This window comes from Montipora foliosa, chromosome 12 (genome assembly GCF_036669935.1).
Source record: "Montipora foliosa isolate CH-2021 chromosome 12, ASM3666993v2, whole genome shotgun sequence".
Lineage (NCBI taxonomy): Eukaryota > Metazoa > Cnidaria > Anthozoa > Scleractinia > Acroporidae > Montipora > Montipora foliosa.
In genome coordinates this window covers 33,356,049-33,383,546 of record NC_090880.1, presented here as the reverse complement: position 1 = coordinate 33,383,546, position 27,498 = coordinate 33,356,049, and the positions used below count along the sequence as shown (strand labels likewise).

The 27,498-nt window shown below is 38.5% G+C and overlaps 2 protein-coding genes across 4 annotated transcripts in view; one reads left to right on the top strand and one right to left on the bottom strand.

Annotated features, from left to right (window-relative positions):
* The first annotated feature begins 3,180 nt into the window (after positions 1–3,180).
* Positions 3,181–21,839, top strand: LOC137978507 (DNA replication licensing factor mcm5-like). The gene is made up of 17 exons (XM_068825478.1): positions 3,181–3,375; positions 5,376–5,502; positions 5,938–6,066; positions 6,387–6,559; positions 7,292–7,447; positions 7,792–7,879; positions 8,198–8,448; positions 9,384–9,639; positions 14,378–14,443; positions 15,321–15,413; positions 15,600–15,683; positions 17,579–17,691; positions 19,015–19,143; positions 19,237–19,379; positions 19,561–19,649; positions 20,232–20,270; positions 20,998–21,839. The coding sequence occupies exons 1-17, from the start codon at positions 3,221–3,223 to the stop codon at positions 21,097–21,099; spliced, it is 2,193 nt and encodes a 730-aa protein (XP_068681579.1). The 5' UTR covers positions 3,181–3,220; the 3' UTR covers positions 21,100–21,839.
* A 2,572-nt stretch (positions 21,840–24,411) lies between these two features.
* The window catches only part of LOC137978469 (serine/threonine-protein phosphatase PP1-beta catalytic subunit-like), a 21,602-nt gene continuing 18,515 nt past the window's right edge, over positions 24,412–27,498 (bottom strand). For all 3 annotated transcript variants that reach the window (XM_068825410.1, XM_068825411.1, XM_068825412.1), the window contains exon 8: positions 24,412–26,146. In XM_068825410.1, the coding sequence (XP_068681511.1) occupies positions 25,997–26,146 (150 nt within the window). In that variant the 3' untranslated portion in view covers positions 24,412–25,996. The remainder of the gene's footprint in view (positions 26,147–27,498) is intronic.

The following is a 27,498-nucleotide window of genomic DNA, read 5'->3' as shown; positions in this document are numbered from 1 at the left end:
CCAACTGACCCCTTAGGTGTCCTAGGACCCCCCCAGTTGACGAGTAAAATAGTTTGGCGGTAGACAGAGTAAAATCTGTTAAGTCTCACTCTCAGGAGTCAATGGGTTAATAACAAAAACTAATGATTGGAGTAACACTTAAAAAGATTTAGAATTTAAAGAATAATATTTGTGTTGTAATTTATTGTATTGTAAAAATATTAGCTAAGCTACATTAGGTAACCTATCTGAACTGAGACTGAAATTCTGTGAGGGAAAAGAGAAGAAAAGGGATTTGAAAAGAGGAAAAACTGATAGCTTATCTAATAAAATAATAGAAATAGTGATATGCATTCAAAAAATAGAGTCAGAGCTCGGTGCAATTTCATGCCATAGCCTTAACCCATTGACTCCCAGGGGTTCTCCATTGACGAGTAAAATTGTCTGGCATTAGACAAAGTAAAATACTAAGTCTGGCTGGTTTAGGCTGGTTTGGGGCGTCAATGAGTTAATAAAATTGTGGTGTCCTCAAATTTGGATCATTTTACTTACATTTCTATTTTTGAAGAACATTTCAACAGTTAATTATTTACAAATTACAGGGCTGTAGCCAGTATGAGGCAAACCGAGGCACTTGCCTCTGTAATTTTTTCGTGAAATTTTAAAATAAAGCGTGATTCCAGTGTTGTCTTTAATATGTACTCATCATAAACACTTAAAATACTGCCGAAGATAATTTAACCATGGACATTGCTTCAGTCATATTTGTTTTCTGCCTACGGCCCTGAATTATAAGAGTGAAAGCCATTAAAACCAAAGTTTTTAGGTTGCAATAACTTTATTTAAGGAGGAAGACATGATAACCAATTACAGTTTTCTAACTTAAAACCTTTTGTGGCTTACAAGATCCTTGTATTTGAGATACTAACAAAATAAAGAGTGTTGCTGTTGTTATATCACACATTGTTAGACTGTGTTTTCGATCTGTTTATGGTCATCAAAACACAAAAATGCGACTAAAATTAGGGAAACTACAGCATCACCCTCTGTAAAGAATTTGGTGGTTAGCTTCATCTGCCTTTATTTGTTCTGCTCATTATTTTCCTATGCAAGGGTTAGGGTTAGATTTAAGACATTTTTGGTTCAAACTCATGAAGTTGATCGTTATATTTAATTCTGTGCTAAGACGTGTTTAGTGATGATGAGTATTACACATTTTAGATTCAGGGCATGGCAAATAGAGATACATCTGCTACAATAAGTGCACACATACTTCAATGATCTCAATTTGATAGAGACCTTAAGATACTGTCACCATTTCCGTTTTACAGGTAGGAGTAGGTTACCTGTTGTTGTATTCATAAAAATGGTGAAACTGGTAATAAGCAGAGTAGACCTGGGACAAAAAATAACATGTGGGCAACCAAGGTAAGGATGGTGCAAGGGGCCAAGAAATTTGTTTTATTTTTTTTTCTGAAGGGTCTTATGATGCAGAATTTTACATGTTTACCTCTTTTGCATAGGAAAACATTGATACTTACAGTAAACACCCGCATATAAGAACAAGTGGATTAAGAACATCAGGCTGAAATTTGGCCAATAAAGCACCACATAAAACCATCAAAAAGCTCATGTAGGGTTTGTTGCAAATCTCTCAACTATTGGGAGCAAACAAAGTGATTTAAAATAGTATTAAGAATGACACGTTTTGACTTTCAGTTTGCCATTTGTTTCAGATTTTGCAAAGCATATTCAACAAATTGGTACTTTTTCACGAACAATATACCTTTTCAGTGCAAACTCAAATAGTCGTTTACTCCCGGTCAGTCATCTACTCACAGAGCTGAATAAGAGGTTTACAACCCAGAGAAAACAACCAGTAAACACTGACTCTTGAAAGGTCTTTAATATTTTGCATCGGCCCCAGCTGGGGCAAGTGCAATACTAATATTACCGGTAATAGAGCGAGTTTCAATTGAGTGTCGTAAAACCAAAACCAAAGTAATTACTTTGGCCAATCAAAAAGGACGGAGACAATCCGGCAAACCAATCAAAACTCGAAGTAATTACACGTACCCGACACAAAGCGCGGGAAAATGTGCACGCGTGAGCCACGATTGGTTTTGGTTTCACTTCTGATTGGTTGAAAAAATGGCGCGAGAACTTTGAACGAATCACTGAAGGAAGTAATCATAAACCAAAGTAATTATCTAATTACTTTCGACACTCAATTGAAAACCGCTCTAATGAAGTTGTATTCCCCCCCCCGCCCCCCCTCCCTTTCCAAAGAGTGCCTCAGGAAGAACTCAAGGACTTACTGCTAAAATTAAATTGACATATGATGGGGATTTGAATTGAATTGTCCGACACCGTGCCTAACCCTGACAGTGCTTATGTGTTGAATCAAATTCCCAAACCCTAAATGTGACAATATGTCGTTACTGCTCACGATGAAGGCAGCTGAACCGTACATAGGAGACTGTCAGTTTCAAAGGTCCAATGACATGTGCTCTTCTTTGAAAACTTGAACAAATTTTAATATTAGTTGTTTGTTTATCAACTTCAGTCCTCACTTGACTTTACAATCGAGTTGGCAGTGGTTTCAATAAAGTTTGCCATTTGAATGTCATTTTCTGACAAGCCAGTGCAGTCGTGTGTGTTTAGGGTTATCTGTACTTTGTTGTATACATTGAACCATTCCGGATGATGATCCATCTTTTCGGCTTTCAGTGCAATGCGTGTCATGAATCCGAACGCCTGATTGAAATCCTTGAAAATAAATTCCTTGCAGATAGCATCCCTTTCCTCATCTTCTATCCATCCGGCCCTTCGAAGAGACAGCAGAGCTGCGTTTCTTGCTTCTCCGTCAAGTTTTGCGCGTTTTGCGGCCGACATATCACTTCTTCGGTATCAGCAAACCTTTTTTTATGCGGGAGGGGTAGGGTCAATCTATCTTCATTCAAGACTCTGAGTGGACATCCTTTTGAATGGCAAGTTATAGCGTTTCACACAATCCATATATAGAGAAAACAAAATGCATCTTCTTCATCGACAAAAAAAAAAGGGAGCAGACACTGCTCTGTTTTACAATTGGCTAATACTTCTCTCCCCTCCGTACTTGGAAGGCAAAGTTTTTTAAATCATGTGACTAGTTTAAGCAGCCAATCACGTAGCCGTGGAGCTTTCATTTCCCGCCAAATTTGTTCATCCCGAGTATCATTCAGGGAAAGAGATAGCCGAAATGTCTGGGTTTGACGAGCGTCCGGTGTATTTTAGCGATGCATTTGGCTCAGAAGAGCAAACAGATGAACGCGAAGTGAACAGAATCAGTGCAAGAAAGAGATTCAAGGAATTTATTCGCGAATTTCACGAAGGAACCTTCAGCTATTCATACAGGTAAAAGAATTGATGGCGCTTGAAGTGGAAATGTAACCACTGGTTTACTTGATAAGAAGCAGATGCTATTAGGTACTAGAATGAAAACTAACGAAATTACTGTCTAATGCGATCTCTCGTGCAATTTCGGCCTATAATTCAAAGCGGTCAAAACCGTTTTATGGCTCGCCGATTGGTAACTTAACGTGAACTTCGATCCTCCATGCGCTTTTGAACTACAGTGCATATGCTGCGCGCGGGTGTTAAAGAAAATTGTATTTGTAATTGAAAACAGTAATAGATGTATACTAAACTCTAGAATACTTGCTCCTGAAATTATTAAACCTGCCTTCACTAGGACTTCTGGTATCCACTCATATTCAACCCAATCTTCTTTCACCGATGCCTCATATTACCGAACATTCAAGAGTAAAGAAAATACGAATATCCTTTATCAGCATTGCAAAAGTTAGGCTTTGCAGCAAGAGTTGACCTACACACAGTAGAATAGAAGGCTGCGCTTTTTTAGGAACAACCATGATTCTCAGGGAAGTCCAATGGAATCGTGAACAAAACAAACGTGGCCTTATAAGACAGCTGGCATATTGATAATTCATCCATTCGGCAGACTACTTACATAATAATATACTATGATGACAATCATGATGATGATGCTCATAATCAAAATAATAACTATAATTTTATACCGTACTATACTAATTTATTCAAATTTAGAAATACATAAATTTGAAAACCAACCTAGTGATTAGTAGAGTAGCATATTGGCTGTTACAATGGATGGTCTTATAAGCTCCCACACTTTATCAGCCCTGTTTAGTCACAGGAATGTGATATATGTATGGCCTTGCACTTATCGACATTAAAACATAATTGCTATTGGGTTATTCCAGAAAAAATCCACACCCCCCCCCGACGGATGGGGTCGTTTTTTAACCCCCCCTCTCACCTGGATTTCCTGAAGCCCAAGACCCCCCCTCCTGTCTGGATTTCCAAGACACAAGATCCCCCCTCCTGCCTGGATTTCCGGGAAAAAATATTAGGCTTAAATTTCATTTATTTTTAATAGAAAATACGCACAATCACGTATAGAACATGTTCTTTTTTAATTTCTAAAGCTTTGGCTAAATTATATAAAAATTTAGTTGTGTGGAACTAAGAAAAGAAAGGAGCAAAAATGCTAAAACGTGAACGAATGTTTATACACTCTTAGCTCATAAAAATCAATTGCCCTTGTTCTTTCTTTGCTCTTTCTTTGTATCATTACACGAAACAACGGTGGCACGCTGGGTCTGGGTACGAGTAAAAATGTGTCAGGCATTTCAAACTCTTTGTTGCAATATTGTTGCGACGGCTCTTTCTTTAGTATCTTGTTCGCGTTTTCTGCTATAGTGAGTGAGTGAGTGAGTGAAGTCTTTATTTATCGAGGGTAGCTCAAAATAGCATCTAAATGCTAATAAACTAGAGGCCCTCATTACAAGATCAAAATAGTTAAAATAGGTAAAAATAGGTAAAAATAGATAAAAGGACCTGCAAAGGAACTTAGATTATCATTTATGTCAGGTGAGAAATATGTGAACAAAATATTTCTACTATTTTCAGGGTCTGAGAGCGCTAAACTGTCACCGAACTAAACGTTCTAATCGCGTGAACTATCGGTTCAGATGACCCCTGCAGAAGACTTTTTTGAGTTCAACCCCCCCCCCCCCTCCTGCCTGGATTTCCAGGGTCCTTGACCCCCCCTCCCACGAGAATTTCCAGAATCCCATCCGTCGGGGGGGTGGGGGGGGGTGTGGATTTTTTCTGGAACAACCCATTATATATAATTTCATGATAACTTGTGCATAGGTATAACTTGTATTTACATGTAGGTGTCAAGATTAATACACAGCCACTGATTTGCCAATGAATTTACCTTGTTTGTCAATATTGGTAGCTGAATATTTTGAAGTTCCTTTTGTTGTAAAGATGTCTTTAACATTTTTCCTGTTTGTATGTTGTAGGGATCAACTGAAAAGACATTACAATCTAGGCCAGTACTACCTTGAGGTGGACTTACAAGATTTGACAAGCTATGATGAGCAACTTGCAGATAAACTTACTAAGAATCCAGCAGAATTTCTACCTTTGGTGAGTTTTTCTTATGATTTTGATTCGAACAAAAAAGTAAATTTGATGAAAGGAATGACAATCAAATATTAGGGGACTAATGATTAGTATCTGGTAATGCTTTTCTATTTTCCTGTTACATTATTAGTTATTTTAGGAGGCCAGTACCCTTTAATATGAAATTCCTTAATTCTATCCAATGTAACATTTTTTTGTAACGATATAAGGGTAGAATAAAGTTGTTGTTATTGCTGTTTCCTTCTACAAGAAACAAGGTTACAAAGCAAGATATTGCAGTATTTTACAAAGTTTTAGTGGTATTATTGCTTTCATAAAGAAAAACATCAAAACATTTTTCACTTGACTCTACCATTTTCAGAAGGCTACAGTGACCTAGTGATTAACATGTCTTCTTGTAATAGAAGAGCAGCTTTGTTAACTTTCAGTTCTGTTAAGTTTGAAGATGCAGCTCGAGAGATGGCAGATGAAGTTACAAAGCCACGACCTCTAGGGGAAGAAGAAGTTCAAGATATTCAGATTACCCTTAAATCAGATGCAAACCCCATGAATGTTAGAGATCTGAGGGTAAGTTTAAATACAGAGGAACGTTGCGAATGTAACTTACTACTACTACTACTACTACTAATACTACTACTAATACTACTACTACTACTACTACTACTACTAATAATAATAATAATAATAATAATAATTAAACAAAAAAAACAGATTAAGGCCACAAAGCCTAGGAATTACATCCCACTTTGTTGGTATAAATGAGATATTGAGAGAGAAACAAAAATGCCATAATAATAATAATAATAATAATAATAATAATAATAATAATAATAATGATGATAGCTGCAATATCAATGACTGAAAACATTCATTTTTTGCATTTTAAGTCTGAGCAAATGGCCAAATTGGTGAAGATTCCTGGAATCATAATAAGTGCCTCAGCTATTCGTGCCAAGGCAACAAACATTACCATTCAGTGCCGCTCTTGCCGCAACACAATCTCCAACATCCCTCTAAAACCTGGTCTGGAAGGATATGCCATGCCTCGCAAATGCCCAAGGTAGTATTTTGATAGACCATATTCATATTCTCATTATTGGACTGGAACTGGCTTGCCGTGGAGGCTAATGCAGGGAAACTTATTAAAAAGTATTGGCATTTGAAAAGATTCCCCTGCCTTAGCCTCCATTGCAAGCTAGTTCCACTCCAATACTGAGAATACGAATATGGTCTATTATAAGTACAAGCTTATTTTCATATAATTTTTATTTAATGATGAGTTATGGAGTGCGCATAGTGCAGTGGACATCATCTGTGGATTGCATCTCAGGGTTCCGGGTTCGATTCCCACCCTGTGCACTCCAAAGTTAACTTGGCTTAATTGCATCCATTTGTGGTTGGTAACATAAGAGTATTACTGGGGAAAAGTCCTGTATGCAACGGGCCGGGATAGGAGTAGCGTCCACCCTTGCCATAAGTTGTGGTAGAAGCTATAGAAAATAGAGCCTTTGAGTTGCCTTTGGGTTGCCTTTGACTGCAGTCAACCTTCTTGTCCTGTTTCTTTGGTGCTTTTTGCTGGGGGCTGGGCAATCTGACAACCAGTGAGTCATGCGAGTCTCGCATTGAAGTCTAAGCACCAATTTCAAATAGTGCTGATAAACAGTGATTAAGTCTAAGCACCCATTTTAAAGCAGCTCCCTGGATAATTCCCCAAGGAAATTTCAAGGATATAAATTTTCTATTTTAATGAGAAAGTGCATTTGTTGATTATAAGTTTCTTTCTTTGTTCCAGTGACCAGACTGGCCGTCCACCTTGCCCATTAGATCCATTTTTCATAATGCCTGATAAATGCAAATGTGTAGATTTTCAAGTTCTCAAGCTTCAGGAGTCTCCTGATGCAGTCCCTAATGGGGAAATGCCTCGACATATGCAGCTATACTGTGACAGGTGATTTATTGTATTTTTAGCCTTTGTCATCACATACAAGGAAGCATGGTGTCACAGTGCATAGAAGTGATAGGTCTTGAGGTTTAAAAAGAAGTAATCACTAATATTTTTACCTGTTAACCCCATTGACGAGTAAAATCGTCTGGCATCAGACAGAGTAAAATACTAAGTATGGCCAGTTTAGGGGTGAATGGGTTGATCGGTTAAGTAGCATTAGGATGCCTGCTCCTTCAAATTAACAATTTTTTATGCATTAACTTGGATTTATCATGTTATTGTTTTCTTACTCCTGTTGTTGTGATTAATTGGTTGTTTATTGGTTTTTTTTGTGTGTGTGTCTGAAGGTATTTGACAGAGAAGGTTGTTCCTGGTAATCGAGTTACTGTAATGGGAATATACTCAATCAAGAAAGTTGCCCAAAAGGCAGATAAGGTGTGCATTTTAAAGATCTCTAAATCAATGTTGTTTGCTTTACTGCAAAGTGCTTGTCAAGGTCATAGACCTTATTCCAAAATGGCCGTCATTTAAATATTCTTTTGCTTTATTCAAATTAGCCCTTGATGCCTCGTTTTTGAGCTGAAAATTCAAAAGAATATTTTGCCGTGAACGAGGCATCAAGGTCTAATTTCAATAAAAACAAAAGAATATCTAAATGGCGGCCATTTTGGAATAAGGTGTATATTTTTACTTATCCGTTTTAAGACTTGTTCTTTCTTTCATCATTTTTAACTCTATAGATATTCTTTTCAGGACCGTGATGGTGTTGGGGTAGGCATAAGGAAACCGTACCTCCGTGTTGTTGGCATTCAGGTTGATACAGAAGGCCCTGGCCGTAGTTCAGGCCTTCCGCTGAATTCTCTTGAAGAAGAAGACTTCAACAGATTTTCTAGCAGACCTGATGCTTATGAGACAATCTCCAAGAGTATTGCACCATTCATTTATGGGAGTGAAGATGTCAAGAAAGCAATTGCATGTTTATTGTTTGGAGGTTCTCGCAAAAGGTGTAGTAGCTAAGATTTCTGGCTGACTGTGATTTTACTTTTTCTTTTAAAATTTGTGACAATGATTCTCATCCACCCACAGGCGGACCACCCTCTGTTGTGTTGTTCTTGTTATCGATCTGTAGAAGGATAAATACAGAAGAATATCACAGTGGTTACGATTTGCTCGGCAATAGAGTTTGAAAGCAAATAGTTCACTGAAAGATCAAACAAAGTGTCAACTGAGTACTGTGTTATGTTTTTGGGCGTTCCAAGCTGTTTTAGGCATCTTTTTGTGAGATCTTTTCTTGACCACCAGTTAGAGAGTCAAGAAAATTGACAAGGCAAGCAACACCTAGCCCCTGGCCAGTGACCGTATCTTGTCCAAGCTGGAACTGATGCCAAACCAGTGAAATTCTCACCTTACATGTAAAAACACCAGCATCTGATCGATTAGGGATGTCCCCATACCTTCCCTGAATTTGAGCTTCATCTTTTGAATATTCACTGAGAAAAGCGATCCTGAAATCCATAAGAAAGCTTTCTCAACATGATCGGTGGAAGAAACCAGACCAAAACAGTTTGAAGCAGTTGAGTCTATTCTAATCTACTTATCAGTACAACATGATTGTTGGCAGTTAACGGTCGCATTTCACTGATTGGTAGATCTTGCAAAGTGACACCTAAAACAGCTTGGAATGACCAAAAAAACATAACACAGGACTCCGTTGACACTATGTTTGATCTTTCATTGAATTATTTGCTTTCAACCTTTATTGCTGAGCAAATTGCAGCCACAGTAATATTCTTCTTTATTTCATCCTTCTGCAAATTGGTAACAACAACACCAACAGAGGGTCATCCACCTGTGGGTGGATGAGAATCATTGTCACAAAAAGTGATGCTTGGTGAATATCAGAAGGACCTCATCATGTTGTCTTCACTGCAATTTCTAGGCTTCCTGATGGACTGACCCGGCGTGGTGATATCAATGTACTCCTTCTTGGTGACCCTGGTACTGCAAAGAGCCAGTTGCTGAAGTTTGTAGAGAAGGTCTCTCCCATTGGTGTGTATACATCGGGAAAAGGAAGCAGTGCGGCTGGTTTGACAGCCTCTGTAATGAGGGATCCTGCTTCACGCAACTTTATCATGGAGGGTGGGGCCATGGTTCTTGCTGATGGGGGTGTGGTTTGCATTGATGAATTTGATAAGGTAAAAACTTTTGCAGGTCTCTTTTATGTCATTTTGATTATGACACAGTGAAACCTGTATATACAGTACCGCTCAGATATACGTTAACTGTGCATGTGCAGTGTATACGCACATACCAGGCTCCGAAATTAACTTTTTTATATGGGCGACAACTGACGACTGGATAAAAATTTTCAGTTGCCAGATGGCAAATTGTGGTCGCCAAAAATTTTCTCCTGAAAATGCACGTTTTGAACTTCTTTATGGAGACTAGAAAGCAACGACCACGCGGTCTTGTGTGTCTCAAGCATTATTTTTCGCTTTCGAAAGCGGACATTTTGGAGAGAAAATGTACCCGACCTGGAATGTAATGAAGAAGTCCATCTGCCCATTTGTTGAAAATTTCAGCCATGGAAACACTAGTCACGTTCTGTCGCACACGAGCCGCCATGTTATTACTGTGCTACATTCCTTGCACCAGTCCCTCAAATCTCTCTACTGAGTCGCAGTTTTTTCGCCCTAACCGCAAAAAAGCGTGGCGGCTTGCGAAGTTATGGAGACCTATGGAGGTAGTTAACAGGAAAACTCCTTTCATTTTTATTTCAAAAACACCAGCAGGATAAAAAGTAAGACACTTGTTGGCAAACGGCTCTGAACTTAATAGTAGGTCGCCCACTGGCAACCAAATGTGAAATTCTGGTCGCCAGTACTCAATTTTTAGTCGCATTGGCGACCAGGAAGGCGCAATTTTGGACCCTGCATACGTGTATTTATTTGCACAAACGCATATATTGATACGCATATACGCATATATTCATGCACGTATGAATGTGTATACATGTGTGTTTGATTTTCCTTTGTTATTCAGCACCATAAATTTCCTTTGTATTGCATTGTTGTGTAAAACAAAGAAAATTTGGATCTGAAAAATACCATGAGCCGATAACAGAAAATTTACATACTGCAAAAGCCACAAATGCACAAGTCGCTTCGCATCGCCAATTTATTCAAGCAAAAGAAATTCAGTGTTCATGAATCAGAAGGGAAAGGAAAATGTGTCTTAGGTGTGGGAGTAAAATGTGTGTATCATTTAGCGAATTGGCAATCGAGTATTCACAAATACACTTCCCAAAAGGTTTATTACCTTTCAAGTGCTATGGAAAACAAGTCAGTCGGCCTGTAATCGACCACATGACGGGTAAACAGCAATCAATCAATAACTTTACTTTGCTTCGAATTTCAGATAGCAATGATGCTAATATCGCCGAAGAAATGATAAAAACAATACATTGTTAGATTGCGAAAGTTGTTTTCGTTTACTTATTCAATGTAACCTTCAAAGTTTACACTCTGGGAATCGCGTGTAATGATTTGTTTGTATGCGCATTTTCATTTTGCGCAATTTTGTAAGAATAGTCTGAAAACGAAAATAGAAACCTGTGAACGAGTCGATTGCCGGGTTGAGGGAAGGGGCTGTTTTTTGGTATCATATCATTTGATACTGCTGGGTTTAAAAGGGGGCATCGATTGCGGTATAACTGATAGCAAAAGTGAAAGGGAATGCCGAACAACAAGCTATCAAAATTTGCATACGACTCACATCTAGAGGAAGTTGTGACAGGTAATGCAACACCAGAGATGTATCCAGGTTTTCAAATTTGGGGGTCCATTGCAAAATTTTGGGGTCCAGCTAATTAATATTCAAGAATTAATATGTGATTTATTGCCTCTTAATTGCTGCTGCAGTACCCTTTCAGATTTCTAATTACACAAAAATAAAGTCTTATCCCTCCCAACGAATATGTACTTAAAATGATCAATTTCTTTGAAACTGTTGTGCCTGTTGATTCATCGATCAAAATGTATGGGCTGTCAAAGCTCCATAGATCACATTGAAATCCGTATACTGTAGGAACTGTTGGCTCCAGTTGATAACTGATCTAGATCTCCCCAGAAAAAAAAAACAGAACTGAATCTCAATTTTCCGTAAAAGAGCATCATTTATTTTAACTACACTTGAGGCGTAATTTAGGAACAAGAGAGTAAACAAATGTTAGCGATCGATGCACAGTTCATCGTCAGCCTGTGCGTCCGTGACTTCGCCATTCAAGTTTCATGTTCAACACGTTAATTATAACACTAACTCTGAAAAAAAGTTGCATAATTTGCAAAACAGGCAAGTTATGTGCAAAACAAGAACGGAGACGACAATGACACGTGCGCGCCCGGAATTATTTTTTTTATCAACAGGGTCGCACAAAACAAAAATTTAACATACTTTGCCTTTGGATTCTTTGTTATTTCACTCACGATAAGCGAACTAATGCTTGAAATTCACTTGGAAAGCATGCAACAAACTGAACTTCCACCGAAATGTTTTATTATCATTGGCGGCAGATCGAAAGTGTCGCCGATTGTCTCACGTAAAAAACAGCTCAGATCATGTCACGCAACACGTGCGAATTCAAAATTCGACTTCTAAAGCTGGACATGATGGTTGACAAAATGAAATTATTGGGCTACAAAAATTCGAAAATAGTAGCTAACCTTGAAATTTAAGGAACTCAATCATTTCTCCGTTGTGAGAAATGGGAATGTTCAATTTCCTTGTGAAATACGCCGTTCGCATGCTTTTCCTGGCGTTCGTAATTTGCATAAACATTGGATTTTTTTTCTGCGTCCAATTGGACCCTTTGTTCCATATTCTATGCGTCCAAAAGGAAAACGAGTGCGTCCCAGGACGCAATGACGCACTCTGGATACATCTCTGCAACACCTTTCAAATAGGAGTAGAACTTCCTTCGTATTCGGTGAGGTAAACTCAAGCAATTTCCAAGAATTGCATGTTTATTGCTGGTGTGCCTTTTCATGGAATTAAAGACTTTTTATGAAAAGAAGCGACAGTCACAAATTGAAAACATGACTGTCGTCATGCTCCGACCCACGCACACACAACCTGTCAAAATTTGCATACGAACGCAACACCATTCAAATGTAAGAAGAGCTTTAAGAACAACGAGTATAGTATTCGTCGCAATTTCCAAGAACTGCAACGAACACTAGTGCCAGAATCAACCCAACAGCTAGATTTGGGTCCCATATTTAAGCTTTGCCTATCCTATCGATGAAAGAAACATCCGTGTGTGGGTTTATATTCTGAACACGACAACTGTGTGAAAGTGTGTCTTCGTCAGGTAGTTCGTAGTCGTGTACTATTTTAGTGCTGTCAAGCTACATGTAGTCTTTAGAACAATAAGAAAAACAATAAGCTAGCTAATGAGGCAGATGCTATACGCAAAATCCTGATTTTTCGCCCATACAAACCCTGTATTTGTTACCTATATTAGACGGCCACCCTGTAGCAGTCCTATGTTTGTCTTTTGTTGTTATTTTTACCAGGTTTCGACAAAACACTGACCCCCTTACTTACCCCCTACTGACCCCCTATAAAATCAATGGGAAAATGAAAATTAAAAAAGCCCAGAATTATCAATGGGACCCGATTCAAGTTCATCAATAAATTTATCTTACCTGCAACTTTAAAGATAGCGGACGGGTGGCAGATTTTCGACTCCCTTCTCATTTGACTGAAGGATTTGTCTCGGAAAATCGAGCACAGAATAAGTTGGAATATCAGCAAGCATGGTATTTGTACCCGCTAGAAAATTAAGCGATAAAAATAGCGAGGAAATTCTGGCAAAGTAACACGCACGCAACTAGCCGCGAGCGACACGCACACAAATGCATCAACCGGAAGTTTATTATGGCAAGCTTGTAGTCCCAGGGCCCCTCGCCTTCGCAAGCATGTTCATTTGTCAACGTTTCTCTTTGCTTCATTTCCCAATGCGAACCAAAGCAATATTTGATTATATTCAATCTTATTCTGTGCTCGATTTTCCGTCAACAAAACCTCCACTAAAGAGTAAAAGGAGAACAAGAGTCGGAAATCTGCAACGCGTCCACCATCTTGAAAGTTTCAGGTTAGCTAAATTTATTGATGAACTTGAATCGGGTCCCATTGATAGTTCTGGGCTTTTTTAATTTTCATTTTCCCATTGATTTTATAGGGGGTCAGTAGGGGGTCAGTTGACCGGGGGTCAGTGTTTTGTCGAAACCCATTTTTACCTGTATTACGCAGCTACCCTTGTGTGGTGTTTTATCATGTTTAAAATGCAATCCATCATTATTATAAAGAAATAACAATATTTTGATGGGTTGTTGGGAAGCTTTGTTTCTCCCTTCAGATCTGATATGCATCACCTACAATTATAAATAGACAAGGTGTGCAGCTTCCAAGACCGCTCACCGCCGAGTTGCTCCAGAATTTAGCCAAATTTCTCCGACTTCCAAAGGTCACTCGCCCCCAGCCTTGGGCACTTGGAAAGTTGATAATTTTGCTAGCATCGTGCCAAAATCATTGCATTTACGGGCTCTGCAACCTCAAAATCCTGCTTGATTTCATTGTAATTTGATCAAGATCGAATTAACCAATCAAAAAGTGCAGATTTCCCCCAAGAGGGACAAATTTATAAATCTGCGGTTTTTGATTGGTTAATTTGATTTGGATCAAATTTCAGTGCTTGACCACTTCTGTCCTGGAAACCTCTCAATTTGAAGTTTTTATGGAACATTTTCCTAGATCAGTTGAATCGGCTGCTGTTACAACTATCTCAAATAATGTGATGTTACACGCTCTCGCATCGTCAGGGTTGTCTGCCTGTGTTTAAACCTTGATTACATGGATATGATTTTTTCATAGATGCGTGAAGATGACCGTGTCGCTATTCATGAGGCTATGGAACAACAGACAATTTCGATTGCCAAAGTAAGACATTGTCACCAAAAAGGATTGTTAACGATAACACTAAACCCTAACCTGTAAATGTAAATATTCTTTGTTACATCACAGGCAGACCACCTTCTGTTAGTGGGGGCCTTTTGTTATTTATAGAAGAAATGCAGATGAACAATATGGTGGCTACAATTTGTTCCAATATGCAGAATTTAAATTCAATAAAAATTTGAAGACAATGTTAACAGAGTCATGTGTCATGTTTTTTTCGCCATCCCGTGCTGTTTTAAGCATTATTTTGCGAGATGTGCATTCTGCTTTAATATTTAAATCAAAGTGCTTATATACATAATGGTAGCTAGCTAAACATGATTAAATATGTGAGGGAGTATACGATGTTTCCGTCCTAGTAAACATCCTAATTCGTACTTGAGCGTAACACTTTACTTACATAATTTTATTGATACATATGTAAATCAAGAGGAACTAGGTGTTTAGAATCCTACATGAAATCCTAGTAGAAGAAAGGACTAGTTCCCACAATGTAATATATTGGCTGTATATGCAACACGTAAACAGCATATTTGCATGTTTTATTGAGCAACAATACAAATGTACTTCGTTTCGTATCAGGCAAGTGAGTGATCTACTTATAGTTCGACAGGTCGCGTTAACTAAGTGTCACGCTTTCCTTAACTTTACTACACTAACCTCTTTTATTGAATCATTTGCTTTAGATTCTGCATATTGGAACAAATTGTAGCCACCGTATTGTTCATCTGTATTCCTTCTATAAATAACAAAAGGCCCTCACTAACAGAGGGTGGTCTGCCTGTAGTTACATCAAGCCTTCAATGAAAGGCTTAAATCCTAAGCCTAAAATTTACCGTACTAGCGTCATTTTTTTTAGGCTGGAATCATAACAACATTGAATTCAAGATGCTCAGTACTTGCTGCTGCAAATTCTGTGTTTGGTCGCTGGGACGAAACCAAAGGAGAAGAGGTGAGGCTAAGGACCACAGTGTATAAATTACTAACCTTTGGTGCAGGTGGGGGAATAAAATTAAGTAATAACCAATGATGTTGAAGTGTTCAATATTTATTTTTTTTTTTTCATTTTGACTCTTAAGAATGCAGTAGCTCTAAAGGTCTCGATGTAAATGTTAATTGAGTGTTTCTTTTCCCATAGAATATAGACTTTATGCCCACCATACTGTCTCGCTTTGACATGATTTTCATTGTGAAGGATGAACATGAAGAGAGTAAAGACATTGTAAGTTAACGTCTTTAATATAAATGCTATTATTTTATTAAGACACAAGTTATTGTGCATGTTAGTTGTAACTTTGACTAGAGCATTAGTACTACTACTGTCAGCAGTGATGACATCTACAATCCAATGAATTCACACCTAATGGTGTACTGTAATGGGACACTGTAATGGTCCTCGGACAATTGAGACACGGCATTTTAAGCACTTTGACAGAAACAAGTTCTTAAATGATCTCAACCAAATGCCATGGGCCAATGTTGATGTGCATTCTGACCCAAATGACATGTGGTGTGAATGGAAAGAAATGTTTCTCAGCTACGTTGATCAACACGCTTCACTAAAATCAAAAAGAGTCCGTAAAAGGCATTGCCCGTAGATTAGCGGTCATCTACTCTGTAAAACTAAAAAGAAGGCAATCTTGCAGGTGCCAATGCCATTCCTCCTGTAATCCAGCCCTATCAGACACAACAATTTTTATGCAGTATTATTGCTACGGAAGAGCAAGTGGTTGAACTGACGAAGGATGTTGATATCTGTAAGGCATGTGGTTTTGATGGGGTTGGCAATAGGATGATTAAGCGATGCAGTGAGGGTTTTAACCTTATCTAAATCAAATGAGAACAAATTACTATTAAGCTGCCAATCAGGGTCCCACTCCTTACCTAGTACTCGTAAGTTGCAAATGACTGGTCAGTTAACGTAGACAATGGGTAATGAAATGGCGTGGTTTTCCTCACCAAGGCATTCAACACCATTGATCATGAAATCATCTTGCATAAAATGTCATTCTTGGGTTTTGACCAGGCAGCTATCAAGTGGTTCCTGTTGTACTTAAGTGGCCACAGCCAAGAGCTATCAACTGCTCGTGATCTCAGGTGCAGCGTACCGTGGGGCAGTATACTGGGTCCTTTGCTATTTCAAATTTATATTAATGATCTCCCCAACTACCTGTGGGCCGCTGCGCCAGGGATGTTTGTTGATGACACAAACATTATACTATCGGCTAAAACATTAATGGAACACAAACAAGCCTTGATCCCTGAACTAAGTAACCTGAGCTGCTGCCTGAAAGCCAACAAGCTTAAGTTAAATGTTGCCAAAACTGAACTAATGATTATTGGGTCAAGGCAGCGATTATCTCTCCAAAATGAAGACGTGGAAATCAGAATTGATGATCAAATCCTCAAGAAGGTTGAACATACCAAATCTTTGGGCATTACCATAGATGCTCAACTTAGTGCAAACACGTTAAAGAAATATTCAAGAAAGTATCCTAAGCTATAGGCGCCCTCAAACGTGTGTGACCCTTTATTACATTGAAATAATTTATAACCCTCTGATTGTGCCATATTTTGATTATTGCAGCCTGGGTTGGGTCTGTTTGAGTGGCTACCTGAGAGATAAGCTCCAAAAATTGCAGAATCGTGCAGCTAGAGTAATTACAAAATTGCCTTTTTATACAAATACAAACCATCTCCTAACCACCCTTAACTGGGAGAGGCTATCAATTCAACGAAAGAAATGGAAAGCCTTAATGATGTACAAGACAATGAATGGACATTCCCCAAATTATCTTCAACATCTTTTCACTCAGTATTACTCTAATTGCAATCTGAGAAACTCTGAGGGAAAACTGGCTTTGCCAAAACTGAGAACAAATTATGTGTCTCCTATAGCAGTGCCACATTATGGAATAGCTTGCCCAATAGCTTAAAGAATGTTGGATCTGTTGATCAATTTAAGCAAAACTTGAAGAAGGTATCCAGCGTGTTGGATTCCCATGTGGCAATCATGTAAACCAGTTGTAAAATTAATAGTTTTAGTACTACCACCACTACTACTACTACTACTACCACGTGCACCACCACCAGTACTACCTTTTCTGTTTTACACAGCACCTTGCCAAGCATGTGATGCAAGTTCACTTGAATGCAGCACAGTCTGGGCAAGCTCAAGAGGGAGAACTAAGTCTGAATTTCATAAAGAAGTACATTGGCTATTGTCGCAAGTATGTTATCTTTCTTAAGTGCTTCTTATCTCATGCATGATTCATAGTAAACTTATTCTCACACAAGTGTAGCCATATGAACCTGATATTATTTCTTTACACACAGTAAAGAATCTATGCATAATTATGACTACGCTTGTGTGGAAATTGCCATAGCTATCACCTTAAAGTTTTTTTTTTAGAATTTTTGCTCCCAAAGGTTACTAAAACATGGAATGACCTGAAACCAGCTACAACCACCTAACCCTTCTAGCAGCAGCTTTCTTTTGGCATTTTTGAGAAAGACTGCCAGGATAGTTTCAAACCCAGGTGTAAGTGCTTGGCTTCGAGCAGATCTCGCTACCACCTTGATTTTTTTTATGGTACAGCGTGCTCAATTATAACCATCCATTTTATCACTAAATGGATGCTCGCACTGGAAAAACCAGTTTGACGAGAGAACTCAGTAAAGAAAAAGACAAAAGGAAGCTCTGCTTGCAGGGTGCAACCAGCTACAACCACCTGAAGAACATCTACAACCACTCACAAACAATAATTATTGAATACCATCTTAAACAAGCCATAAATGTGTAAAACAAGTGAGACAACAATATGTCACGTACATGAAATTAGAGAATTGAACTAAACGTAATGTATTCTATCAATGACACATGTGAATAAGCCAAAAAAATTAAATATATAAGAACAATCAATCAAAATATTGTATGTGACTGTGACTTGCATTTTGCTCCCGAAAATTGAGAAATTTGTGAGAATTGTTCCGTTTCCAGGACCTTTCTCACTATTTTAGCGCGGTTTGCTATTTGAGACAATGGTTTTCAAAATGGCCGCTGCATTGTCTGGTCTCATGGTTGTACTCTAAATGGTAAGTGCCATTCTCATCCTGTTGGTTTTTAACAAAATTAATTCAGAAAATTGCTAACCTTTATGCCACGATCATTCCATCCGGTTTTTTTGGCTAAATGGTAAGCACCCTAAGATTCTTGGGGGAGGTGGGAATTTTGTTCAATTCTCGTATTTCCAGTATGTGACACATTGTCGTCTCACTTATGTTAGACATTTATGGCTTGCTTAAGATGATATTCGATTCTTTGTGAGTGATTGTAGATGTTTTTGAGGTAGCTGTTGCATTTTTTTATGGTGGTTTTGGGTGGTTTTAGGTCGTTCCATGTTTTATTAAGAATGATTTTGCTCCTGTGTTGAGTATTTATCTCACCTTTGAATTAATCTAGCCTGATCAACATCTTCATCAGTCAATTAAATTTAATGTTACAAATGATAAAAAATTACTGTACCTTTTTATTTGTAAATTATATGTTATAGCAAATGTGGTCCAAGGCTCTCTGAAGAGGCAGCCCAGATGCTCAAAAATCGGTATGTCCTCATGCGCAGCGGGGCCCGTGACTATGAGAGGGATGCCGAGAAAAAGATAAACATTCCCATTACTGTCAGGTATATCTTTTAAATTTTGGTTGAAGTTAAAGGTATGTACCTAATTATTACCGTGAACAAAATGTTTAGGGTTAAAACCTTTTTACTTTTTAGACAACTAGAGGCAATTATCAGAATTTCTGAGTCCCTGGCTAAGATGAGGTTACTACCATTTGCTACTGCAGCACATGTAGAAGAAGCACTGAGGCTGTTTCAAGTGTCAACACTTGACGCTGCTATGTCAGGAAGTCTTTCTGGTAACAGATTGTTATTTATAACACTGCAATTTTATAAAAGGATGTTATCAAACCTACACTTGTTTTCGGCTTAGAGTTCTTGGCCCTGGGCTGTAATAATAATTTGTTTCCTTTTCTTGAAATGCAGTGGATTGCCCAAGGAAGGCATCAATATTAGTTCATCATTTTGATTTGAATACAGGTGCAGAAGACTTCACTCCAGAACAGGATGTTGAGGAAGTCAGACAGATAGAAAAGCAAATTAAGAGAAGATTTGCCATTGGTACTCAGGTAAATGTGGAAAGATTTGCTTGGTGCAAGGATAATGAATGAATGCTATTTTACCCACTATTGTTGCATTTTAGAATGAAGTAATGCTTACAAAATGAGCAGTAGTGTTTTATCTGGGTTTAAAAACATGAGGGGTAGCAGAGTGTTTTTATACCTGATAAAATGCGTGCTGCTAGTTTTGTTAACCCTAACCCTAACATTCCACAAAAAGCGTTTCCCTCTGGACTCAGAACAATGGTTCAAATTGTGAGGAGAATATTAGCATACCAGAAAAACAAGCTATGCCTTATTAGTATTCTTTATATAAAGAATACTAACAAGGAATGTTTTATCAGGAGTTTTGATAGGCTGTTAGGCTCATGAATTATTGATGAGTTTTGAAGTGAAAAATAAAAATGTGCGCACCACAGTGCATGCCAACATGCTGTGCTGGAGTGCTCCATTTGGAAATGCCCGTTGACTTAAACCCACTCACACTGTATTTTTCTCTGCAGATTTCAAGTATTCTAGTCCTTTACTCTGTTAAGTTACAAAAACTTGGGTAAAGGAGACTTAACTGTTTATTAATGTCTGTTTTATTAGGTATCTGAGCAGAGAATAATACAAGACTTTGCGAAACAGGTAGGGTTTCATAGTTATTTTAACCTGTGATCGGGCGTTATTTTCTTTTGACAGCTAGGGCACGAAATGTACGCCTGATTGCAAGTTACAGTTATTTTTATTAGTTAAACTGAAGGATGTTGTGATTTCTTTAATCAACACTTAGTTTCAATATCCTTGTTTTTCAGGGTTTAAATTCATTTGTTATCGCTTTAACAATAGGAAACGTTTTCCACTTAATGTAAACTTTCCAAATAACTTTTCCCTTATACAACTGTATAGGGCTACTACAGTAATATTATTTGTCGCCTACTCTTCCTGAAGTCTAGCAACTGGGATTTACTTTTTGACCTTTCATCTCCCCACCCGAGTTTTGAGTGAGGCTCCAGCACTTGGTTAAGTAGCCTGACTTCTGGCTGTTATACACAATTGTGGTCTCATTCACACACAAGTTCTTCAAGCTAATCCTGCCAAGCCGACCACATGCTGGAAAGGTCAGACCACAACACCGGGAACACTGTCCTCTACTCTTTTCGAATAGTGTGTGGGATCTTTAATGTCCCACAGAGTTAATGGACAAGGGCTGTGAGACGGCACCTCCGACCACCGACCACCGACCACCATTTTGTCTTCCTCAAAGTTCTCCTTCCCAAACATCCTTAAAGCAAGTGTTAACTGGTAATACTATTGAAGTTAACATTAATGACCAGCTTGAGTTTTTTTATGTTGTCAATTTTTTTACCCACAGAAATATAATGAGCGTGCCATTCACACAGTAATTTACATTATGTTGAGAAGAGGTGAGCTGGAACACAGGTTCCAAAGAAAAGTGCTTTACAGAGTCAAGTGATCAAGTTGTCCCCGTTTAGTCGTGACCAACCGTTATATTATGGTGCGTTTTAGACTGTTGATGAAATCTGAACTGTTCTTGAAAAACGATAAATGATATTTCATTGATGGTGAGTGTTAAGAGGTACAAGACGTCATGTAAAGAACAGCACTCCAAGAGAGAGAGAGAAGAACATTTTCGTAAATCGTATCCTTAGTAAAGCAGCGTATACCTTGGCATTTAAGTTTTTGCTGCTAGTGGCAATATTTTTGGAGATGTACAACAGTTTTTTTGCTAAGAAAGTGCAAAACAATGTTTACAGCTAACAAAAGGAAGAAAAGGAAGTTTACTTGTACTTCTATCATACATACTCTTACCTTGGTTGGTTAAGACTGAGTTTTGTGCAAAAACGACTAGGGAAACCATCAGAAAATTGTACCTTAATGGAGGGACACCAATCACAAAATAAAAGGGCCCCGCAAAAAGCATGACTTATGTTCAGTGAAAGTAGCTGGCTTGGCCTGAAAGCTCCGAGAGGCTATGGTGTCATCTAAGCAGAAGCAGTCATAAATCAAGAGACTTTAATTACCAGGTGCTGGAAGATGTAAATGAAGACCACAGAATCCTCACACATAATTACCCTAGCACCTTTGTACCCGTTTTGCAGAAGGTCTAATAATTATACCTCTGCACATGAAGTCACTTACCTTATTTTTTATCCTGCTTGTCATGGGTTTAGGAATAAACTTGTACATCCCCTACTCTTCCAAACTTCATGCACAATTTTTTGGTAGTTGCTATGTGTAGGTATTGTATTCATTACATCAACTTGCCATATATATAGCATTCTTTGTGCAGTGTTTCCCTGCCGGTAGTGATTTCTCGCAGAAAATGTCTCAAGTGGGTTTGCCCCAGTAAAAAAAAGTCACAAGATCGTTTTTGTGAGAACGTTAAAGAAGTGATTAACCAACATTATTACTTTGTTCGAATAACAAAGCATAGCTTTTGAACTTTGGACTTTTTTTAATATTCTTTTTATTTTCCGAGTCCCGCTCTGGCTGCGCATGCGTAAGATTTCCCTGTCTCGTAGAAGGCGATTCAAGCTCGGGATCCCTTCCTTCAGAGGCAAGGGCCATGACCACTTAACCACGGAAGCTTACGTGAAAGAATAACGGGGAAATATCTATTAAGGACGGCGCATACGATCTGCGCATCTCCAAATACAGGGATATTTTTGCGCGGTTCAAAACTATGCGTAGAAAGCAGAACTTAGCAAGTGCTCTTGGTATCCAAAAAGAAAATTGGGGGTAACTACACATTTTTCAAAGATAATTAACTTCAAATTGGAAAAGAGCGCCATACATTGCTTTGTATTTTAAAGCTTTTTACAAATATTGTTGATTAACTACACTCGAAAAATGCGTGGTTACCCCCATTTTTCTTTTTGGATTTCAATAACAGTCGTTAAGATCTGCTTTTCTGGCATATTCAGTGCAAGGATGACTTTATTTTTTCAACTTTAGACAATGTTGGGTATTCATGCAGTGCATGTGTTTCGCACTTCAGGATCAGTTGCATGAAGGTTGAAAATGATCCAGATAGGTTACTGATTTTAGTGCTCAACTCAACAACAATTCACTTTGCAACATAACAGTTAGGATTATACTTCTCTCAAGATGTTGAATGAAGTTGGGAGTTGTTGGTGCCCGTTTGCTCACAGGTTAAGTTGGTCTTCTCATTTTTCCCTCATGAGTAGTATGCAATTGGTTATTTGAGAGAGAATGGCAAAAAGTCACATTTTTTAACATTTCAGGTAAAATTAGTGTTTACAACAAGAATTTCATCTCTTGTTCTCTCTTTCAAAATTCAACACACTAGCGCCGATCAGCCCACAGGCAGCCCAAGCTCGGTATCGGTTTACATTTAAATGTAGAAGTAAACTTAAATCTACGTATAGTTGTCCAGGTCTTTTCTGTGCAATCAGAGGGCAAACTATGTTGCAGTAGACGGGTTTGTGGCTTTCGAATTTTTACGATGACGTTAGTTGTCATTTCCCTTCATAAAGACAAGAGAGGCTGGTAACTCGCGGCGACCTCGTTCCACAAATTGCTCTCGCATCACAAAGCAACGGTCCGAGTCGCCATATTGATAAAAACACCACAGCCTTAGGGCCAGATAAATCTCCTATCACATAAACTCCACCCTGGGACCACACAGCGATGTTTGGCGGATAAATTCCAAGTAATGTTCGGCTTTCTATAATCTTCCCATGCGCTGAGCTAGATGTGTGGCAAACGTCCGTTATATATAGCTTGATAGCGATCGTACATTCTGCATCTCATTGGCCAAGTGCTTCAAGAATTTGTAGAGTCAGGTATAAGTAGTATGCCGAGCTTGGGTTGCCTGTGGGTGACTCTACAAATTCTTGTAGCGTTGCGTTTTTTCGCAAGTGGCAGCTTTATACAAGTCATCGGAGACTGTCGGTTTTTCAAAATCCACAGTTTCAGGGGTGGTAAGCGATGAGTCACTTGCTTTAGCAAAGAAGCGAAAAGAATCGGTAGTCTCCTGTTGAAATACAAGGGTTTTCGACAAGGAAGGGTTCCTTGGTGTACTTGGTTGCTTAGTGTCCCAAACGAATCGATAAAACGATGGTAAAGAGCCTCTTTGAAACAACACCACACGGCGACCGTCGAGTTTCCGCTTGGTAACCTAGTCAAAAGACTCGCGGGGGTACTAGACCGCAACCTAATTAAACAAATGGTAATCCTTCTGCACCAGCATTCACGAATTTCATTAAGCTTAATCAAACGATTTAGACAACTATGGGCTAAAAAAATGTTCAAAGCTTCGAGTCGCTTCATGAAGTAAACCGAAAACAACATATATCTTAGATCAGGGGCACCCAACGAGAATATAGTTCAAAACCACTCAAACATAGCATTGTTAAACGTATTTTAGCATTTAAACGGTAGATATAAGAATATGTTTATTCCCTAAAAATTTTTCATCCGTTCAGATTCCCTAGCTGAAAGTCTAGTGATCCGAAAATGATAGGGATCAAAACTTTCCTTTTCGAAAATTTCTGCCAGAAAAAAGGCGCCCGAAAATTCTAGGTGACCTTTTTAGGGTAAAAATCCGTGAAAATGGGCAATTATACCATGTTTTAGATGTTCAAAAATCCTAGGACAGGCAGGCAAGCAAGAAATTCTACAACAAATCAGGGTTTTTGTTAAAGCCGGGACGCCGGGACCTTTATTCTGCTATTTTTGTTTTTGTCCCGGCTATTTTACGCGCAGGTTGTACAAGGATTCTTTCAATATGAAGAGAATAGTCAACCGATATTTGTATTTTATTATTTAATATTTTCTTAAACCAAATCGTGCTTTATTTCTCTGCTGCTGGGTATTGTTAGTTGTACCACAATTTGCGTGCATGCACTTGTAGCTGATTTGGAGTTCATGACAAGATGTTATCAAGTAACAGAAAACACTTTGATCGGCGCGCCCTGCTTTCGTCATTAGGGAGTTTAAGCAAATTGCTATGGCGGGCTCTAATACGGCTGCCGGAAGTAAATTTCTTCAAAAATGAGACACTGTGCATGTTAGTCGGTTACGGTCAGCCGTAGCGCGAAGGAAATAAAGCGAAAAATCGACCAGTATTTTACCCAAAGGTACCCATTAGGCCTCACAAATTCAAAATTTTCTGGGGGAGGCCCCCCTTACCCCCCAGTGGGAGGGGGACAACCCCCTACCACACCTATCCCAACTTGGCACAGCGTGCCAAGATGGCGGCAGAGCCGCCATCCTGGTCGTTGCTATAAGTTCAATAGCCCACTTTCGATATATTAAAATTCGGTGCTAAACAAAAAGCATCATCTCGAGGCTCTGGGGAATAAACTCATACAAATCCTTATATTTATTCCCCAGAGCCTCGAGATGATGCCTTTTGTTTAGTATTGAATTTTAATATATCGAAAGTGGACTATTGTCCCTGCTATTAAAAATCATAACAAAAACCCTGACAAATGTTCCGAAAATTCTAGATCTCAAATCGTCTTCCGAACAGATATTTTCCGAAAATTGACGTTGGGTGCGCCTGTTAGATCGACGCGTCATTTCCTTGAGTAAGGCAAGATTCTAGAATACCCGTCTCCGAAGCAATAGGCCACTTTGGAAAATACTATAATAATCTTTGTTTGGCCCTCCAAATTTTGCATAAGCATTGTTTCCAGTTGCTCTTGGGACTTACAATGGTCCCAAGAGAAAACAAAAACAATGCTCATGCAAAATTTAGGGGGACAAACAAAGAGTGGCCTATTATGCAAGATACTTATCTTTTATTATTCGTATCATCGCTGTTTGCTTTATTTCATTTTATTAACTTTGCCAGTGAAGCTGGCAGAGCGCCACAACAGCTTGCGCCAATTACTGAGGCCGCTTTTTTTACCCTCCCAACCATGATACACAACTCTTAGCCACAGGTGTGTGGGTTCTTTTACGTCCCACAGGATTATTAATATTGAAGCGTTGTGAGACGGGACATCCGGCTTATCTTCCTTATCCGAGAAGACTTGAAAGTCTAACCATTTGCAGATGTAGTTAGGCAGCACTTTCTCCTCAGTTTTAAAGACCCTGAGTGTTGGTCCGGCCGGAATTGAACTCGCGACCTACCGCGTGACAGTCCGGTGCTCAACCAACTGAGCCACCGGTGCGCGGTTAGTCTTCAAATGTATTTAATTTATTGGTGAATCGTCCACCACCGTTTTTTTACTTTCCTTTGTAAACGACAAAAACTCTTTCGCTGTGGAATGGTAATTTTTCAGTTTATCTTTGACTTCTTGTTTGTGATGCTGTTAATTACGATGGACCGGATGATTTCGACATTTTTGCGAACACTCTCTCTAATAATTACATTTATTTTACTGATATTTTTCTTTCTCTTCGTCCTCAACTTCTCTAGTCTGCTTATTCCCTTTGGCTTTTTGAGGACCTCTTGGAGGAGTAACTGGACGTCCCGAGTTTAAGCCTGCATATTGATACTTTGCTTTCTCTTCAGATGGTCTCAGAATCTAAATGATCAACACGCAATTTTAGGCAATTTCAGCACTGATCGAATCGTCATAGAATTAACTAAAATATCAAAATAACTGTTCAAAACTATAGAAGACCTCTAACAAAACACAGGGAAGCCAAGAAGGGACATGGATGGACAAAACTGCAGAGGATTGAAATGGATTAAATTTGGGTAAATTTGAAAAACGTCGGCCCACCTTTTTTCAAATTTATATCAGTCTATATCAAAATGTCATTTACAAAGCTGGAAAATCATTCTCAGTTGTTATGTGGCCATGATTTTGCAAATAAAAGACTCTTGCTCTGCCAATTTTACGTTTAGAGCTCATAATTAACAAAATTAAACAAAATTACCGAAAATAGCGTGACCTAGCCCCTTTAAGTAAAAACGAGGATTGATGCCCTCACTTGCTGTCATTAAAATGTGTCAATAAATATTTAAATGTTGATAAATGTTTTCCCTCCCAGTTTTTTCTATATCATCTTCTTGACTAGAAAAAAAGGCAGCAATAACTTTTGACATTATATTTAGCAGCATTCGTCCTATTAAAGTACATTATACTAAAGAAATAGTTATTCTCCAGATGCCCAGTTGTCAGAGATAAAAAAAAAGAAAGAAAAAGCCTTACTATTAATAAAACAAGAACTGGTATTTAAGATTTAAATGTTAGTCTTGGCCGGAGAAAACGTTGCTCTGTAGACAGCATTGGTTACTGAACTGACAACTTCATATCAGCAAACTAAATCAAATATAATTATGGAAGTCATTGAAGCAACTTGAACAGTCGAAGAAAACCCTTCAGGCTTGAAAAAGACTTAAGCTCACGCTCTACTACTGAGCCATCAAACCACCTGGGAGATAGTCAACTACAATTTCATAATAATTATGTCTAGTAACAGGTGCATGTATGATAAAATAACCCTGTCCCAAGGACAGAAAGCAGCTGAAAACAAACCTTGTCCTTGAATTCTACATGTACAGTAGTTGAGTATAACTTCTTTGAACGAAATGACATGAATCATATATTGAACTGTGGATATGAAATCAAGTGAAGCTATGATCCTTGCAGTTATGAATGCAATTGTTGCAACTGCATAGGGAAGCATCAAAACTTCAGGGCCCGGTTGCTCAAAAGCCGATTAACACTAATCCCAGATTAAAAATTAACCAAAGAGTTTATTTCTCGTCTCTCAAATGCTGTTCAGCGCTGATATTCGGCAAAACTTTACATTAGAACAAGTCGCCCTTGAAAAGCAAAAATAAGCAAAAGAAACTTTCACTAAACAGTTGAAAACGTGAAACAAAGGTTTACGCTAATCCTGGATTAAGTTAATCGGCTTTCGAACA